This window comes from Gymnogyps californianus, chromosome 10, assembly GCF_018139145.2.
Source record: "Gymnogyps californianus isolate 813 chromosome 10, ASM1813914v2, whole genome shotgun sequence".
NCBI lineage: Eukaryota > Metazoa > Chordata > Aves > Accipitriformes > Cathartidae > Gymnogyps > Gymnogyps californianus.
The window spans coordinates 20,890,393-20,908,314 of NC_059480.1; the positions used below are offsets into that span (position 1 = coordinate 20,890,393).

The following is a 17,922-nucleotide window of genomic DNA, read 5'->3' on the forward strand; positions in this document are numbered from 1 at the left end:
CGGGACGCCGTCCACGGCGCCAGGCATTATGGGAGGGGCGGCGGGGGACATGGCGGCCACGGTGGCCATGGCCGCCCTGTGCCGGCGCTTCACGGGCGCGCTGCGGCTGTCAGGAGCGCGGCCGGGCTCGACAGCTGCCGGCCTCCCCGGGTAGGCACCGGGGCGGGGGAGGCTGAGGCTTGGGAACCGGTTGGGGTGGGGATGGGCGCGTTGAGCGCCGTAGCGCGGTTCCCCGGAGGAGGGAGAGCCGCCCTTGGCGGCCTTCGCGTTCCGCGTCGGCGGGAGGCAGGCGGCAGGCTGTCCGGGTGTCCTGGCTTCTGAAACCTCGGCTGAGAGTTGCAGAGTGGCTTATATCGTAAGGCATTGTGTCAGCGTAGTAAGAAGCGTTTCCCTGTGCACGTTACTGTTTTGCAGTCGTTATGCTTATGCTTCCAGCGTGGGTTTTTTTGCTGTGCTTATACCGGGTGTTTACTGCTTTTGCCATTTAGTTAAAGTCAACGTAGGAGGACGTATTTTTGTACAGTGTAGCTCAAGCTTATTCTTTCTTTTAATTTTCAAATTATTTATCTCTGAGTATAGATAAATGATAATTAGATGAGACAAGCGGTAGAGGAGAAAACAATGCTGAGATGACATTTTTGTGAAGAACTGCACCCGTGCCTTTTCCCCCTAGACTGTGGTATTCAACTATCTGTAGGACCTGTGCCTTTATGAATGAAAGAAACACCCTCATTTAGCTGAATATTATTTTTGCTATCATATATAGTTTCCCCTTTAATTTTCGTGCAGATTGACGCTGAATCTGTTCCACAAGAACCTAGCAAAAGTCGAGCCCCTCCATCAGGTGAAGTTTCTGCACGCTACTTTGTCTCGGAAAGGTCTGGAGGAGTTTTTTGATGATCCCAGAAACTGGGGAGAAAAAACAGTAAAGTCTGGTGAGTTATATTTATTATTTCTGATAGTGATCGTTGAGCCACTTGTGCTCAGCTGAAATCTGACCTATTCTTTTGCATTATAGGAAGTATTCATAGGTACATAAAATTTATTTTTTATATGTATATGTACATAAATATACTTGTGCATTTTATGCCTGTTAATTTTATTTTTTCTGTGTATTCCCTATTTATCAAAGCAACTAGCTATTATGCAGCCAAATATTTTGCTGTAAATCCTCTTCCTTGCTCTTAAGTGAGAGTATATCACAGAAGAGATGTTCTTTGATGAAATATCCAGTACCATGGAAGAAAAATATTTCAATGTAAAGATTCATCTTATAGTTTCCCTGTTCCCAACCTTTTACAAACACAAAAAACCAGTACATGTCATTGCCTTTTTAATGCATTTGTATATTCAAAGCAAAGCTGAATATCCACAAAGATAGCTTTTCAAGAGGTAGTATTTTTTAAAAAAGTGATCCTTGTTCTGTTGAGTCAGCTGAGCCTGCTAATGAAAGTACTTTTTTTTCAGAATAAGAGAACTTCGTTCTATTAAATTGATTTTTTTAAATTTTTTTTTTTTTTACAGGGGATGCATGGAATATAAAGAAACTAAGGGGCAAGAGTAGTGAAGACTTGCACAAACTTTGGTAAGTAAGTTTTAGTGAAGTAACTTCTTTTCTTTCAAAGCAGCTCTGCACGTTTTATTAAAATGTGGCTAGTGAACTTATTAGCCAATAAATTTAGTCTGCCATACAGCTCTGCATGCTTAAGCCTGCTTTGGGCTTGGAGCAGTCCAAGTTCTGGTACTCCTCAGAATATGAAAGCTGTACTGCGCGTGGTTGTACAGTGATAGTTGTGTCCAGTACAAAGGGTTCAGGTCTGGTACGAAAAGGCTGAGTTTGAACCCTTTGGGGGTTGTTCGAACTGCAGGACAGACTTGGTTCCAAGTGACCTCTGGTGGGGCTAACCACTAAATTAGATCAGGTTGCTCAGGTCTGCATCCATTCAGATTTTGAAAGTCTGTGAGGCTGGAGATTGCATCACCACTCTAGGCAACCTGTGCCAGGGCTAAACTAATACTTAATTATTACTGTGAATAGTTTTTTCCTTGCTATATTTGTCCTTTTTCTGTGCACCTGTAAGAACCGTTTGGCTCTGGCTCTGTCCAGGTAGTGGAAGACTACCTAGTGTTAACCTCTTCCCTCCTTAGCCTTCTTTATTCCTGGTTAAGTAAATCTGTCTCCCTCAGCCTCTCCTTGTATGTCTTGTACATCAGCCCTCCCATACGCACCTCTACTGGGCTTTCTCCAGTTTGTGTCTTTATATGAAGCTAGCAGGTATAGGATATGGGATTATAGATTGGACAACTGTGCTCTATCCAGCAGTGTAGTGCATGAATAATTGCTAATGCATCCAGAAATTATTTTTGAAGTACTGTGCTTTCTGATCTAGGTATGTCCTGCTGAAGGAAAAAAACATGCTTTTAACTTTAGAGCAAGAATCAAAACGACAACTCAGGCCTATGCCAAGTCCAGAACGATTAGAAAAGGTAACTTTTTCATACTAGCTAAAAATATAACTCTAAGTAAAATTGCTGAGTGAAAGGTGAAGTGTTTATAAACTTGTTAAAGACCATTTTTTAAATTATTTCCCTGATTTTAGTATATGCACACACACTGTGCTCAAGCAACATGGTGGGAAAGGCCTCTCCACCTGTTATATAATATTAAGAAATATTTTGCCATCTTCTTGCCCTGAAACTGCACTAGAGGATTTCTAGAAACTTCCTGGTAAAAATTCCACAATACGTGTATCCTTACCCTCCACAAACTTCTTCTAGCTACTTAACTGTTGCTAGCTTAATTACCTCTGACATAGTCTTCTCCAAACTTGTGCCCTTTAGTTCTTTGTTGTCCTCGCTTTTGTCATTCCCTCCTCCTTTTGCATTCTTGCAATTTTGCCACTAATCTATTACATTCTTTCCTCAGTGTCTTCACCATTGAAAACTTCATTTACTTATAAATCAACTGCCATCTCTATGCTTATGTCTCACAGATGGAAATGTACATCTTCACTAGCCAGTTAAATAATCCAGCTGTTTGACATGAAAGATATTTTCAGATACTCCCCTATTTATCCAAATTAATTTGGGAAAAGTCTGACCTTTACATTGTTAATCTGAATTTCTTTGTATGGTTAATAATTTAACTGTTATTTGCCATCACACGCATCTGCAGCTGCATTATGATCTCTCTTTTTTTGTGTGAGACATGGATTTATTTGGTCTCCTACTCTTGTCATTTCATCACTGAGCTTACTTACAAATTAGAGAAGATCCAATATAAAACTCTCCTCTGGATCTCCTAGTGTATCTTGTTCTAATTTATCGTAATATGGTTTCTTAACTGTATTTTGTGATTCCCATTCTGAACAATATTTTCTGCTTAGTCCCACCTACGCATCCATATTCAGCAATTATGAATCACAGCAGAATTTGTTTTGAGAGGGAACTTAAGTAAGTGGCCCCAACACTTCAAAAGTCAAATCTTACTAATTGCCTGTTTCGTTTTGGCTGAAGCCCAAGAACAGTAGAAGTCAAGCACCAGTTAAATACTGTGATGGCGCTGAGACAAAATACAGCAATCTGCCTATTAAAATTAGCTCTAGCAGCTTCCCAGAGCATTTAACATGTTGCCATACATAATGTGTGTTACAGTAATATTATGAGACAGACCTGACTAAAAACCTTCAACTCAAGTGTTGTAGTTTGGTCAAGGCGGCTTTCTAAGCAGCCAGCAGGCACTACTGAGGCTGTGACTAGACTCCAAAGTGAAAACTAGAACAACAAACAGCCAGTACAAACCATCTGACAAATACATACAGCGTATCTTCTATTTGCTTCTCCTACTTCCTTCCCACCCCTGCCTCAGAGCTTTCTGTACTTCTAGCATCAGCATTAGATCTGGCTTTATGTATTAGCTAGCTAGCCTTTAATGAAATATCAGACCATCAGTTATTTCATATCTGTTCTGCTTGTAAGTTAGGTTTTTAAAGCACCCATTCTTTACTGTTCTAGTACACAGGGCCAATTCAGCTGTTTCACTCAGTCCACAACTGTGAGATTACTCATGATGGAACTCCTAGTGTGTTTTACCTTTGCTTTTCCTTTAAATTTTGTCTTAGATCTTCATTTGAGATCTTTTAAATTGTCAGCATTGTGTTTTGTTGGCCCATCCTGCAACTCTTTCCTATTTCCAGGTAGAAAAGTCTATGAAAAATATAGACTTGGTTGTCAGAGAAAGAGAAATCGCTTTGAGGCTTTTACAAACTGGCCATGAAAAACCAGTACCTGGCGAGTGGAGACATGACTTCTTAGGACGCACCTACTGGTATGGAAAAGAGAACTTTTTTTTCATATGTGTGAATTTTTCTTGTGGTATGTCTTTTTACCAGAAAATCCTTATCTAATCAAGAAAGGATGCATATACTGTATAAAGAAACATGTTTTCTGGTCAGCATTCAGGTGGTGCTTGAGTTTTGGGTTTTTGTGTTTTTTTTTTTTTTAAATGTGGTTATAGTTGTTGAAAAAAATTCAATGGCAAACTCTACCATTAATTATAACAAAATTAGTTCCATGTAACTAATATGATTTCTGTACTCAGAGGATGTCTGTTGTTATAGCTATTCTGTAACACAAGTTGAATGTTCATGAACATGTAACATGTTCAAATTGAATTATCTGGACTGCCCTAGTTATAATGCAAAATCTGCATATTGGGGGACAACCACCCAAAGTATTGCATGAGACCACATAAACATCTATTGGAATTCCCTACTAGTCTTGGCAGATATTTAACTTACAAGCTTCTACATTTAGAATTATTTATTGTCCAGATACTTTCAATAATCTGTAATTTCAGGTGATGATGCTGAAGGCTCTGGCAGGACCTGCTATTTCATTAACCAGTATTTTACCCTCATCATATTGGCGTTTGAAGCACTAATTACAGTATTCAGCTCTGCAGTAACAGTGTAGATAACAGAAGGTCACACATTATAATAATGGTGAATTTTCAGTTGTTATCCATTTGTTTACCCATTAAATATAAATCAGCAGAGTACTAAATGCACTAACCAGTAGATTTACATCTCTAGGGACAAGGCTTCTGTATATCTCTCTGCTTGGGAACACTGTCCACAAGGAAGTGTTTGCCCATATATTTGGAAGCCCAGTCCCCAGTTAAAGCACAGGCAAGGGACAGACAACATGAAATGGTCTTTAAGCACATGCAGAAATTCTGCAGTACACATAGTAGGTCTGACACAATCTGGATGCACTGGAGTTTGTAGGTAAGTCTGCACAAGCCATCTGTGCAGCCCATATGCAAGAGAAACCCCAAACAGAAATAATAGTGTCTATATTTAGAGGGAAAGACTTATGTTCAGGCACATTTGCACTTGACATGACACTCCAACACTGGCATTTAAAAGAAGATTGTAGTAGAAACAAAACTCCCTTCACACACAGTTTGTTCACATCAGCTTTTGAAAGGTTTCTTACGAAGGAGTAACTTTAAAATATCAATGCAAAGAATCACTATCTCTACCAGGCCCTCTCTTCAAACATGTACAGTTTAATGCAAGACCACTTTCTACAGAAAGACGCTGAGCTGCGTATGAGATGTAGTTACAAACCAAGCCAGCAATAGAGCTGAAAGTAAATATCCACATACAAATTCTGCGATCTACTGGTCAGACCACTTTATCACTGTACTGCAACCAAGTGTAACTGGTAGAATCCAAGAATGAAGACAAAAAGTATCTGTTCTATAATCACTTTTATCTGTTTTTAACAGGTACACTTATAAGGAATGGCCAATACCATGGTACTTGAACAAAAAATACAAAAAGAGGAAATTCTATTACTTACCTCATGTGAATCACTTCATCAGGTAAAAAGATTTTTTTTGACATGGAAAGTTGTTTTCTGATCTGTTCCTCAGTCCTCCTTATTCCACTTTGCAAGGAAAAAATAGTAATCTTGTTGTTTTTACAGCTAGTAGACTGAAAGTAAGGCTTTTTAAAATCACAGCTTGCTCTGTCCCTTTTTGCTGTTCCCATCTTAGTTATTAAGAGACTTGGTTATCTATGAAGTTGCACTGCAAAAGTAACTTTACATGCAGACTACCTAAGATCCTCCCAGAGGTTGAATTTCTGTAGAATTCAAAAGCAGAAGAAAAAAAAAAATCATTTGCTTTGCAGGCATTTTTGCTTATCGGAAGCAAATTAATACTGAAGTTGTTAATGACTGGGAGCCTCTATTTGATTAAGGGGGTGAGCTCATTAAGGTTGTTACAAGCTATCATCTAGTAATTAACCACGCTGACTTCTTTATTTCAGGCTCAGACTTGAAAAATCTTTACGTAGAAGGGCAAGAAGGCAAAACCTAGAGAGGACGAGGCAGAAGGTCTTGGAAAGGAAGTTCCCTCACCTTGCCGTAAAATCTCAGAGCCAGTAACATGCTGGAAGAGCACTGCAAGCAATTGGTCGAGTATCTTTGTGACTGGAACATTGAGCAAGTTCTGAAACCAGCGAACAACTCAACTGAGCATTCCTGAGAGTCTCTATCTTTTTTTTTTTTTTTTAATCCCACATTTGACCTAAATTAAACTTGTGATCTGGAATTAAAAAGCAGCTTTGGTGCATAACTCAAATTAATCCTAACAGTTGTTTCTAGAAACATTTGAAAAATGACATATTAACCAGCTATTATAAAAGTGAGACATACATCGTTAACAGTGAAAAGCAGCAACTCACTGCCGGATGGAACTATGAAGTGTAGGGATATTAGTTTACCTGGTTTAGTTAAACAAATGTGCATTAAAACCAGACAGAAACATGAGAGCCTCTGAAGCTCATGTACTAGCCTTTGTTCCCCAATCATAGACTTTTAGATACCTATGACAAATTCAAACATTTGTGCAATTTTTTTTGCAGCGTGCAAAATGTTGAAGGAAGACTGGTAATAGTCTTCTATGAAATTGAAGTAGAAAGGTACTGCTACCGCTATCAGTTGATGGTAAACACCTACTTCGTGAAAGCTTTTAACGGTCAGATGAGGTTGTGTAGAAATTTAGAATAGTCACAAATACTAGTCTTTCAGGAAGAAAGTGTGCTATGGAATATAATCAATAAAACACTGGAAACTCCAAGGAAACCAAAATTGTGGGAGACAGATAAATTTCCATCATCTTGACCTTCAGTTACTCCTCTGCATCACACAAAATACCCACTTCTTAAACAGAAACTCTTTACAGTGGTGAGAAAACCCCAGGAACTGTTTTGTTCTCCATAGGTGTTAGAACATTCACAGATACTACCATCATACTGTAATTCTTTTAAGAAGATATCAGAAGATAAAAGTTGATTAGACATAATGAAACCTAAGCACATGACACAGAACGAAAGCTTAAAGTGCAGTGTCAATTCATGAAGAGAAACCACAAAAGCCTACTTTGTATCTTCACCTCTAGCTACAAGCTGTCCAGTCAATCTTAGTACTTCACTGATGCCACAGCAACTTTATAAAGTATTACTCATTGCAGCATGCTACCATACAAGTTCAGTTGACATTCCACATTCTACTTGAATGCAAACTAGACCTTTTCTTCCAGTCTGACAACAATAGCTGGCGACTTATATCACCTAGTGTAGCCGACTTAAGTTTGCCTCATTTTGTGAGAGAAATATGGTTTGTCAATAGCTTTGAAAATTTGGAGCAAGCAACTTGTCTCAAGAGCAACTAATGGTTATCATGATAAGACAAAAGCAGACTGTTTTGATAAATTACTTTATTGTTTGGAGGTAATGTGAAACTGTTTTCAACTAGAGGCCTCATCATTATTTACCCACAAGGTCTTTTAGGATACGAAAAACGTAGCAGTACTGTTTACTTTTTTTTTTTCTTTTTCAAAATCAGTTAAATGCTATTTGGTTTTCCACACCTTTTAAGATAAGGAGCAAAACTTCATCGTGTCCCAATACAGAACATCACACAGTTGTAAATTAAAGTAAGCTTAACAGCAACATAGAGCTGCATCGTGAAAGAAATCATCCTACTTCCTCTGACCCTGAGTGCATACTCCCCATGCAAAATGCAGGCACTTACTGACCCTGCTATGAGTCAGCTGAGGGAGCTATACCAGGAGTAAACAAGTAGTGACTGCCCCTTTGAGTCACAGCTCCCTGCAAAAATGTCAAGCCACATCCTGAGGTCTTCTGTGACTATTCTAGTCTTGAAAAGACAGTTCTTTGCCTTAACTTCCCTGGCTCGACCAAGTTTTGCTTCTCACCTACATCACAAAGGCATTATATACATTCTTAGAAATCACTGATTGTTTACTGAAATGAAATTGCTCCATAATAGAAAATTAGCAAACCAGTGCTTAATATAACATTCACTACATGGAATGTAATACTTTCAATGAGACAGTAAAAGTTTACACTGAACTGAGTCACCTATAGTCGATTACTAAATACACACTTTCCATTTTTAAAACAGAAGAGTAACTTTCTCTGCAAGTACTCAAAGCTGCTCAAATATAAAAGACCAAATTTTATTTTTTAAGGGAGAAATAAGAGCAATTTAAGGCCAAAGTACCAGCAAGGAAGACTAGTATGTGAAAGTAGACAAGAGACTTTTAATAAATTTGCATGGGCATTTGCAAAGTTATGCCTCTATCTATTAGCTAACCTGTAAAGCTGTTCCCAGGAAAAGATACTAGAGAAAATAGACATTTATACAAAATTATAAAATGCTTGTTACATGAATTATTGCTTTACAAGGGATGTAAACATCCTTTTTCTATGATAGTACCAATTAGGTCTCTCAAAATTTCTAAGGTTTGTTAAAATGGAACTTGAATTACGCAAAAAATCCAATATAAACTTTCTACAAAAAAGAGTCCATCCCATTCCTGAGTATGCTAAAGCTATAAAACAGAAGGAGCACTGAGCAGGCTGCAGTTTTCACAGTAAGAGGTTTAAGGACATTTTCGTTCTACACACTGTTTCCCTCCTTCTTCATATTCTTGTTTAGAAATCCACATCTGTTGAAAAGTACCCTACAAAAAAAAAAAACCCACAAAACACAAAAAACACACAAAAAAAAGTCAGAAAACAAATGAAGGTTAAGTGAAACATGATTAGCTTTTCCTACAAGGAAAAATAAGCAAGTCTTTACATTAAATGAGATAAGAGGACTTGACCTGCTTAACTATCTTTTCCTTTGAGTTTTATATTGCTAGCAATTAAACTAAAGACAGGAAGTTGCAGTACTGAAAGCTGATTTCAGTCTCCCTTTCCATACTGCTAAATTAATCCCCACAAACCATTTCCGTACTCCGTAACTTGTAGAATTAAGCTCAGGAATGTGATGCAGAAACACATTTGCTACTTTCATGGTGTACTATGTACATGTCATTTCTAGATATCGTATTTCAAGCCTGCACCTCACCATTAAAAATGGGAGAAGGTGGCAAGTTATTTTTTGATTGGAAATGCTCATGTTGTCTTGTTTTTTAAATAGATTTGATTCACCTTACCACAAGGATAGACAAGATTATGATTGCTATGGTAGCACAAACTGCAATGCACACTTAGGCAGAATTAGATTTTTGGGTGACAGTGCTGCTTAGCACAGCAACATAGTAACACAGGTTTACTAACCAAAGAAGCCAAAATCGAACCACCAATCCATGAGCTGAACCTCCGCTCCACTGTTGTGTTGTTTGCTATCAACTTCAGGCGCATGCTCTGAATAGAAAAGGAGGTAAAATGAAAGAACAATCAGACAAATTGTAGGCTGGTGACCTTTAGGGACAAGAGAAGGACAGCACAAGGAACTTCGTGTATATACCAACATGCAGGTGAAAAAGGTCAATTTTATTAAACTTGCAATAATGCTCATCTGCCCTGTACTTAGAATTCAAGAATAGCCGCAGTGGAACAGAACACGTGCGGCTTTTATCTTGTCTCCCAACAGGGAGCAGTAGCAAATGCTTAAGGCTAGAAATAGGGCAGGTAGAGAGCAATAATACAGTATATATTGTCATCTCTAACACTGGGCTACTTAAAATGTGCACTGGGACTAAAAGGTCTAATGTTGCTGAACTTAATTAGTCTAGTCCTTTTTGGACCCATTCATTCCTTTTGCTTTCAGAACGCCCTGTAGCAATAAAATCTGTGAATTTCAGTGGGTTCCTCCTCAGCTATTCTAAGAGGCAGCGAGTAACTACCTTTCTCAGTCTCTCATAACATTAACGATTTCAGAGTTGCTACAAGTAGAACATTTTTTCTTGAATATGGATGTTCAAGACATATCATAAGCCATATGTGCTCTCAAGAACACAAATGTAAGTTACTAATACTTTCTTTGACATCAAGTAATTAAAAAAAAAAAAATACAAGTATGTTAAATCACCAGGTTTTATCTATGAGTAGGTTGAGTTGCCTGTAGAATCCAGGAAGAGCAATTCCCATGACAAAGTGACAAGACCTCAGGCAGAATGACTGAATGTGCCTCAAGTTAGCCAGCAACACTTCAGAAGAGAGGCCATCAAAGGAAATAGTGACTGTTGCTTAGGGACAATTAGAGAACTTAGAATCACAGTCTGAAAGCAGGAATGGAGAAGTAAAATATTCAGAAAGCAGTTATAATATCTGCTGGAATTCATTTCATATAAGAACTTTTCAAGACTTCTTTCTTTTCTTTAGAGAAGGAGGAGATTTCTTACCCCACAGAAATCTCTTCAGCTGTTGGGTTCCTAACAAAGTCAAAGCTACGATACACACTTGTGTATTTGTGTGGCAGAAAAGCAAAATAATAAGTAATGCAATGCAGTAATTTAAAGAGTTGTTTTACCGGTGGAGTTTTCTGAGACAGCTCTCTGTTCAATCTGTCTGTGAAACTCTGTATTAGAGTGTTTCCTCCTGCTACAATCACGCTGCCATAGAGGCCCTAAGAAGAGAATAAGCAACCTACAATATTAACTCTGGAATCATTCTGAAAACAACCGTTTCACAGAATAGAAAGGAATGGCACACAAGCACATATAATCAACAGCAGTAATACATCACTTGATGCCAACAATATTACCTCTCCCAATCCAATCATTTTGTAATCACTTGAAAAATATTTCAAGACAGCTTAATATTAAACTATACAAGGAAGGCAGAAGCTACATGATTAACGATTCTAAATGATTTCACAGAATATTTTCTACTATAGAGAACCCCACACCTACAGATATCTCCTGTATCTGAACTGTTAGTTTTCTTACAGCTGGATGTTCCAACCACAAAGGAAAACCCCACAGCACTGCAACAGTTTTCAGTCTCACTAATGCTGCAGTTGGTGAACACAAACCATGGCCTGGCCTACTAAGCCTGCCTGACGGGCCGGTTAAGAGGAAAAATCTTTGAAACAACTCCCACTGCAGTCCATGTCAAACTTGAATATTTTCAAATTGACACCTGAGAAAGTTAGAACATAGTTTTAAAAAGAAAGTTTTCCTTTAAAACCTCTTCTACTCTCCACACAAGTTCCCTATGATTGGTTATGTTTAGAAAGTATATCTGCCATGCCCAAAAATCTGAAGATAACACTCAAAGCGATGAACACAAAATGCTCATTTGAAGCATTATGCAGTGCCAGCCACAAAATCTGGACATTAGCTATTTAAATATAGGTAGAAACACTGAGTGAAAGTAAAAAAAAATCCTGGTTTAGCATTTTGTAAGACAAACTAGTAATTGTACGTATTCCTATATACAAATACGTAATACTTAGAGAATTATTCTAATGTGTTTATCATTATCCTAGGAAATCCACATTTCTCCATCAACAGTGTTCTAGTCCCAAAAAATTATATCAGCACAAAAATATCTATGCCTTAAAATAATATGTCTGACTAACACTTACCGGCCTGATGTCTATATCACACATTCCAACGCTTGTTGTGACAACGTGGCTCACACCCAACATCGTGTTACCAGATAAACCCTAGAATTAAAATTAGTAATCTACTCATCATCGCTTCAAAAGAGCAAGGCATATAAAAGCACCAAACGAGTTGAATTTACAAGTATTTCTAGAGAGGGAGCTAAGCATTTTTTTAGGGAAGGAAAAAAATTTCCTATTTCCCCATTCAGCTCATCAGCACCCATTTTGAACTACATTTCGTCCTTCGCTTGCCCAACCCTAATACAACACAGACAAATTCTACCCCCAAGAGAACTAGGCAGTATAAACACACACATACAAATCATGAAATTAAGAACATCATACAAGAGGAAGCCATGTGATAATCCAGTGATTTAAAGCCTTTCAATTACTACATATCACAGCTGTTTTACCTTTACATTAGAAGGGTCAAACAATCCCTCAGGAATTTTTAGACGCTCAGCACCAAAGTCACAGTTATAGCCGTTGGGGAACTCGTAATGAACTGTTGGCATCTGTGCTGCTACCCTGGAGCATCAGTCAGAAAGTAACATACTGAAGTGCTATGTAAACAGGATGTTAAGTTATCTAAGTAGCATTATAAACTAAGGTTTCAATGGGAATATTGTGATTGATATGACTTACACTTTTGATAATATTTATTATGATCTCGTGCATCTTGGAATATTAAATAAAAAACTATCACCTGGATGTACACTGTATTGCTACTTTCAGAAATAAACCGTTTTTATCTAAAAACTTCTTCTGTAATAAAACCAGCCAACAGCAATGAACAGGCTAAGCACCCCATGCACAACTGATAATTAATTTTACAAGAAGGAAAACAGTGACGTACTGTTCATCATAGGTTGAATCTGATACTTGGAGGACAGAAGCTTGGAAGTCCTGAATGACACACTATGGAGTTAAGAATAATACGGTTATAAGAATTTCAGTCTTCAATTTTATAGAATTTATAGAATTGATACTGACTTTTTAAAGATTTTCTAGTTCTTCAAGAGGAAAACCTGATACACTTGCAAACAAAACTTCTTTATAGGACGCCTAGGGGCGTTTGAGAGTAGGAGAAATGACCTACTTACATTACACATGTAGTTGTGCCAAGACCTAGTGACCTGGGGTAACTTCTCTTTTCTCTTCCAATTTGCTGGCGACCCCTCACGAACTGCCTCCTGAGATTGTAGTAAACATGATTATCAGTTAACCATTTAAGCCTCTCCCCAAGCAAACACTTACTAAATAAAGTTACTTTCCCACCTTTGAAGCAATCATATATGGAGGAATTATCTCTATGTTCATTTCCTGAAACAATTCCCGGCACTGCATAGTAATAAAGTCTCCTGCAAGTGGTGATTTTACAATACCTAGAAGACAAAAAGAGAACCAAAAAAAACCCCCCACCAACCTGGAAAGCACCAAAATCATGAATAAACTCTCCCAACAAACTATTTGTCAGTGAACACCGCTAGGGTGGGGTTTTTTCCATATTTAAGGGAATACACAGATTTAAAAATGGTAACAAAACTGTAAAAGCAGAAAGAAAGCTAACTCGACCTTGATACTATGATGCTGTTACCCATGAAAATTTTTTACCTTGCTGAAGTACATATCCATCATGCACTGGAATAGCAGTGGTGTGTGTTGCTCCACTATCCAAAATGAGACCTGTAGATCTCCCATTAGCAAAACTAGCCAAAATGATTAAGGAAAATATTATAATTTTCACTTTAGAAAAAAATGTTGCCATACAATTAGAGCATAACTAGGAATGAGGACCCCGATGTGTTATTCCTTGGCTACACAAAAGGATTTGCCATTTTCCAGTGCGCATCGTCTTCCTATGAAGTGCACAACCTCATAGAGAGCACCGCATTTAACTTCTATCTGTGAACTAACTTGAGATTTGGATGTACAAAGGTGAGGCTTCACATCAACATTATGCAGAAAGCTGTAAGTACATCCAACTCATTTAGACTCTGAAGCTGAAAACATGTTATTAGTTTAAAATAATTACAAATATTAATCTTAAGGCTATGGGACCTTCAAGCTCTAATTACTGTATTTAGTAGTCTGGACAACATCATTTCAGGTCTGTAATATTCTTACCCATGGTACACAATGGGAAAAAAATTAGAAAGAGAAAAAAAAAAAAAAAAAGACGACATTGCCTCCAAAGAAAACAGTCAGATTGGGAGAACTTCAAAACTGAGCTCTAAAGCTTTAAAGTTCAGAAATGGAATTTGTTTACTTCCTCCTTAGATGTTTACAGAAAAATTAATTTGAAAGAAGAAAAGTTAGACATGCTGTTATACTAGGAATTGCCTAGAATAAGTTTACGGTAATTTCCGCGGGGTGGGGGGGGCACAGGGAAGCAGTGAAACATTCCAAAGGATACGCCGTTAGAACAGCGGTTTTACACAAGAAAAAAGCAGGGATGTTGTAGTGTTCAAACATCAATTCAGTCAGTTTTTCACGCTTTGCTCTAGTATTCCACTAGAAGAAAAAAATAAACCAAACCACAAATAAATGACCAAAAGGAAGATACGTTTATCTTGAGGATCATTAGAGCACACTAAAAGAATGCTAACATAATAAAGAATTAATTAGAATTATTATGGCCACAGTTTCAAATCATATCAAAATACTAGAGACACAGATTTCTAGTAATTCACTTCTTTAGAACCTTTTTTATTCCAATTCTACTACAATACATTAATGCTTATCTATCACACAAAATTAAAAGTGATATACACTTTTACTGTTACAATAGAGATTTCTTTACACTTCTACAGCTCTTCCAGTATCAGTCTCTCAAAAAACTCTCTAAAACAAGTAGCATGCCCATTTTACAAGGGGAAAGACACATGAAATAACTTGCCCAGTTGAAAGAAAAATAAATCCAGATTTTCCTGTTTCCAAGGTATCTTCCTACAGTTCTACTGTACTTGCAATTAAGCCAGGATATATATCAAATATTCTACACATTACTGAAAACGTGAAGTTTTTTCCAAGCCAATACGTTAAAGTAAGATGAGTTCTGTAAGAAGAAGGTTAATGGGAACCTCTATTCAGACACCCACTGAGCTATCAAACATGAAATAACCATTGCAAATTAATCCATACTCCACAAGCTACAATTCAACACAAGGGAATAACGAAAAAGATAATCCTTTTCGTAAGATTAGACAGGCATAATTTTTGTACGGCATGTCTACCTCTTGTATTCTGACTAAGATCTGCCTTCAAATGCTGAGCATTATTAAATGACAGAAACCTTGTCCACATATTTTCCCAGAAATTTATATTCATCCACTTCACTTACCTTACAGGGCCATTTACAGAAATGAAGACAGAAAAATTAAAAATTCTCCATTATAAATATTATTCTCTGTCACGTAATATTAGCTGTAAGGCTGAATGAAGCGACAGATTTTCAACTGCATTTTATTAAGTGTAACTTCATACATAATAAGACATCCAAACATCTTTTGCTTTTATTCTAGGCAGTAAAGTAAGATTTGTTTTTAATTTTGACTTCTTTTCAATAAGTGACAAACAGTAGCACATTATAAATACTTTCTAATACAACTCATGCAATCTATTTCAATTTGTTTTCTTTTTCAGACATTTTTCTTAGATTACTTTCCAGAACCTGGCAAAGTATTTTAAAATTGTTACTTCTGTAGCTAAGTTTTAACACTTGTAACCCACAAGCCAATGTCAGACTTGTCCGACACTAATGTATCTTCTTGCTGACTCTACAAATAATTAAGACATATCAAAATGCAAAGCTGCTTTTACTCACTGGTGCTTCGGACATAAGGACAGGATGCAAACTTGCTTCAGATTTAATATGCATCTTGTAAGTGTGATCCAGAATTGCCTGGAAACTATCCCAGTCTTCAACTGTAACAACATTGAAGCAAGCAGATTAGTTACTTCTAAGTTTTGTTCCATTTCAGAAATACATAAAGGTTTTCCAATGCTTTTTTTGCATAGAGCTCTTTAGTCAAAAGCTATCTTCAGCAGACATACACCTCCTTTAATAGCTTTGCAGAATTCTCTTCCTCTGTAATCATCTTGATCATAACATTTCAAGAATTATGCTGAAAGTCCACTAACACTGTAAACCAACTATACTGCATGCAATTTGTAAATCAGGTATCCGTTCTTATGGCTTCTGTTGCCATACATATCACCTGTTTACATGAAAGCTATGACTTTTTGCAGCCTAGCAATGCTATTTTAAAAACAGGTAGAAAAAGACAGAGCACCATACTCATTCCATTTTTTAAAGGTGAAATGGCCTCCATATTTTCCCTTGGAACTCTCAGGGCATTGGTGTCTATGTAGTAAGTCGGGCCCCCTTGTTTGCCTTTGTCACCATCTATCTCCATCAGAGTGCTGCCATTGTCCCTTTCTAGCACCACACCAATGGCTGTTGGAAAATCAACCTGTAAGGCAAAAAGTAAGCAATATATGAGAATTATTGTTTTGGGTGTTTTTTTGCTCATAAATTCAGAGCTTTCCTTATACTATACAGTCAGAACAAAACCCAGTGTATCCTGAAAACTCGTAACTAACAACCAAGACCTAAGGCATAAATTCATGTTGCATTTCCATTGAGTTACACAGATTCTCACCTTTGGACAGTCCTCGCCCGCATAGCCTGCTCTCACTGTATACGAGCCAATGTCAAAAACAAGAGCCCCAACTTCATCTGAAAAGATTGTTAATAAAGAGGTAGTGAATGGTTATTACACTCTATTACAATCCTGACCTTTCCCTGCCCGCTTGCTTGCAGAAGAAAACCAAGTCAAGTCATCTTTTTCAAGGCAACAAGAAACTTCTCCATTCAGAAATCCAGGTACCGGAAAGCTATTAGAAGACTGCAGATAGGCTTTAATCGGGACATTGCAATGCTTTCCTTTGGCATAAGTAAAAGGGGAATTTTAACAGAAGAGGGAGAACATAGTTGCATCTAAATAGATTAGAAAACAAAGCTTTCAAAAAGTGCTAACTTAACAGTCACACGAAGCCAGGTGAGCCCAGACCTCCCGGGGGTGACCACAATTAGAAAGGTGTGCCTGAAAACATCAACTCCGTCAATGAAGGCTGCCACACCACGAAGCGCCCTCATCCTTGTGGGCCCCGATGCTCGCTGAGGTGCTCTGCACACCCTCAAGAAAACCAAAGTCTGAAACAAACCATCTGGGCTTTAGTCCTCACGGAAGGGTGTGCAGAAGTGCTCTGGGAGGAAACTACACCCCAGTTTCCAAAGCGCGGGGTCTTCTCGGGCCACCCTACACCCGAGCAGCGCTAATTCAGCTCAAGGCCACGGCTTGGCCGGTCTCCGGGGGAAGCATCTCAGCGAAACAACGCCGGGAGGGACATAAACAAGGCCTGCAGCCGCCTCCTCTTCCTCACGCATGCTGCCACCCCGCGTCTAAGAAACGGAGGGACCAGGAGGGCTCCGGCTCCGCTGCGGAGTTGTGGGAGAGCCGGGCCGCGGCCCCCCCTGCTCGGGGCCTGAGGGACCGGCGGGGAGGCGGGAAGCGCCCGGGGGAGGCTCGCACGCGCCGCCTCACGGGACGGCGCCGAGCTCAACGGTCGCGGGGCGGGGGAGGGGAGGACGGGCAAGCGAGGCGGCGCCGGACTCACCTCCCCCATACACGCCGCCACTCATGGCTGCCACTGGGCCCGCACCGCGCTGCCCGGCCCCGGAGTCCGCCGGCTCCCCTCCTCGGCAATCCGGCAACAATAGCGCCTTCGCCCCTCTCTCCGCCGGCGACTCAGCCTAACCTGCAGGCCGCCGCCTTCCCGCCAATAGCAGCGCCGGTGCCGCTCGCCCGCCCACCGCGCCGGCGCCCCGTCGAACAGCCGCTCGGGCACAAGGGCCAATCGCGACCGGCGGGAGGCGGGGCCATGCCGCGAACAGCCAATCGTGAGGCAGGCAGCGGA

General features: G+C 39.1%; 2 protein-coding genes across 3 annotated transcripts; one reads left to right on the forward strand and one right to left on the reverse strand.

The window, feature by feature from the left end:
* Window positions 1-49: 49 nt before the first annotated feature.
* Window positions 50-6,651, forward strand: MRPL47 (mitochondrial ribosomal protein L47). Its single transcript, XM_050902433.1, has 7 exons — window positions 50-150; window positions 790-935; window positions 1,525-1,585; window positions 2,391-2,487; window positions 4,197-4,327; window positions 5,795-5,890; window positions 6,339-6,651. The coding sequence occupies exons 1-7, from the start codon at window positions 50-52 to the stop codon at window positions 6,454-6,456; spliced, it is 750 nt and encodes a 249-aa protein (XP_050758390.1). The 3' UTR covers window positions 6,457-6,651.
* Window positions 6,652-7,777: 1,126 nt separating this feature from the next.
* On the reverse strand, window positions 7,778-17,719 carry ACTL6A (actin like 6A). Of its 2 annotated transcripts, XM_050902430.1 has the most exons (14): window positions 17,623-17,719; window positions 16,605-16,681; window positions 16,241-16,415; window positions 15,767-15,867; window positions 14,357-14,454; window positions 13,555-13,649; window positions 13,219-13,325; window positions 13,044-13,133; window positions 12,797-12,858; window positions 12,354-12,468; window positions 11,920-12,000; window positions 10,861-10,956; window positions 9,666-9,752; window positions 7,778-9,061 (listed from the first exon to the last, which is right to left on the reverse strand). In XM_050902430.1, the coding sequence occupies exons 1-14, from the start codon at window positions 17,645-17,647 to the stop codon at window positions 8,981-8,983; spliced, it is 1,290 nt and encodes a 429-aa protein (XP_050758387.1). In that variant the 5' UTR covers window positions 17,648-17,719; the 3' UTR covers window positions 7,778-8,980. The 2 variants fall into 2 exon arrangements, with proteins under 2 accessions (XP_050758387.1, XP_050758388.1); XM_050902431.1 differs by lacking the exon at window positions 16,605-16,681 and having other exon boundaries at window positions 17,623-17,707.
* Between the last annotated feature and the right edge of the window lie 203 nt (window positions 17,720-17,922).

Excerpts from the sequence above, each read along its gene's own strand:
- ACTL6A (XM_050902430.1), bottom strand. The coding sequence starts at position 17,647 with ATGAGTGGCGGCGTGTATGGGGGAG. Across the intron at positions 16,416-16,604 it reads CGGGCGAGGACTGTCCAAAG|GTTGATTTTCCAACAGCCAT; the intron begins GTGAGAATCTGT and ends TTTGCCTTACAG. Across the intron at positions 12,469-12,796 it reads GATTCAACCTATGATGAACA|GGTAGCAGCACAGATGCCAA; the intron begins GTACGTCACTGT and ends CTGATGCTCCAG.
- MRPL47 (XM_050902433.1), top strand. The coding sequence starts at position 50 with ATGGCGGCCACGGTGGCCATGGCCGCCCTGTGCCGGCGCTTCACGGGC. Across the intron at positions 936-1,524 it reads AGAAAAAACAGTAAAGTCTG|GGGATGCATGGAATATAAAG; the intron begins GTGAGTTATATT and ends TTTTTTTTACAG. Across the intron at positions 5,891-6,338 it reads CATGTGAATCACTTCATCAG|GCTCAGACTTGAAAAATCTT; the intron begins GTAAAAAGATTT and ends TCTTTATTTCAG.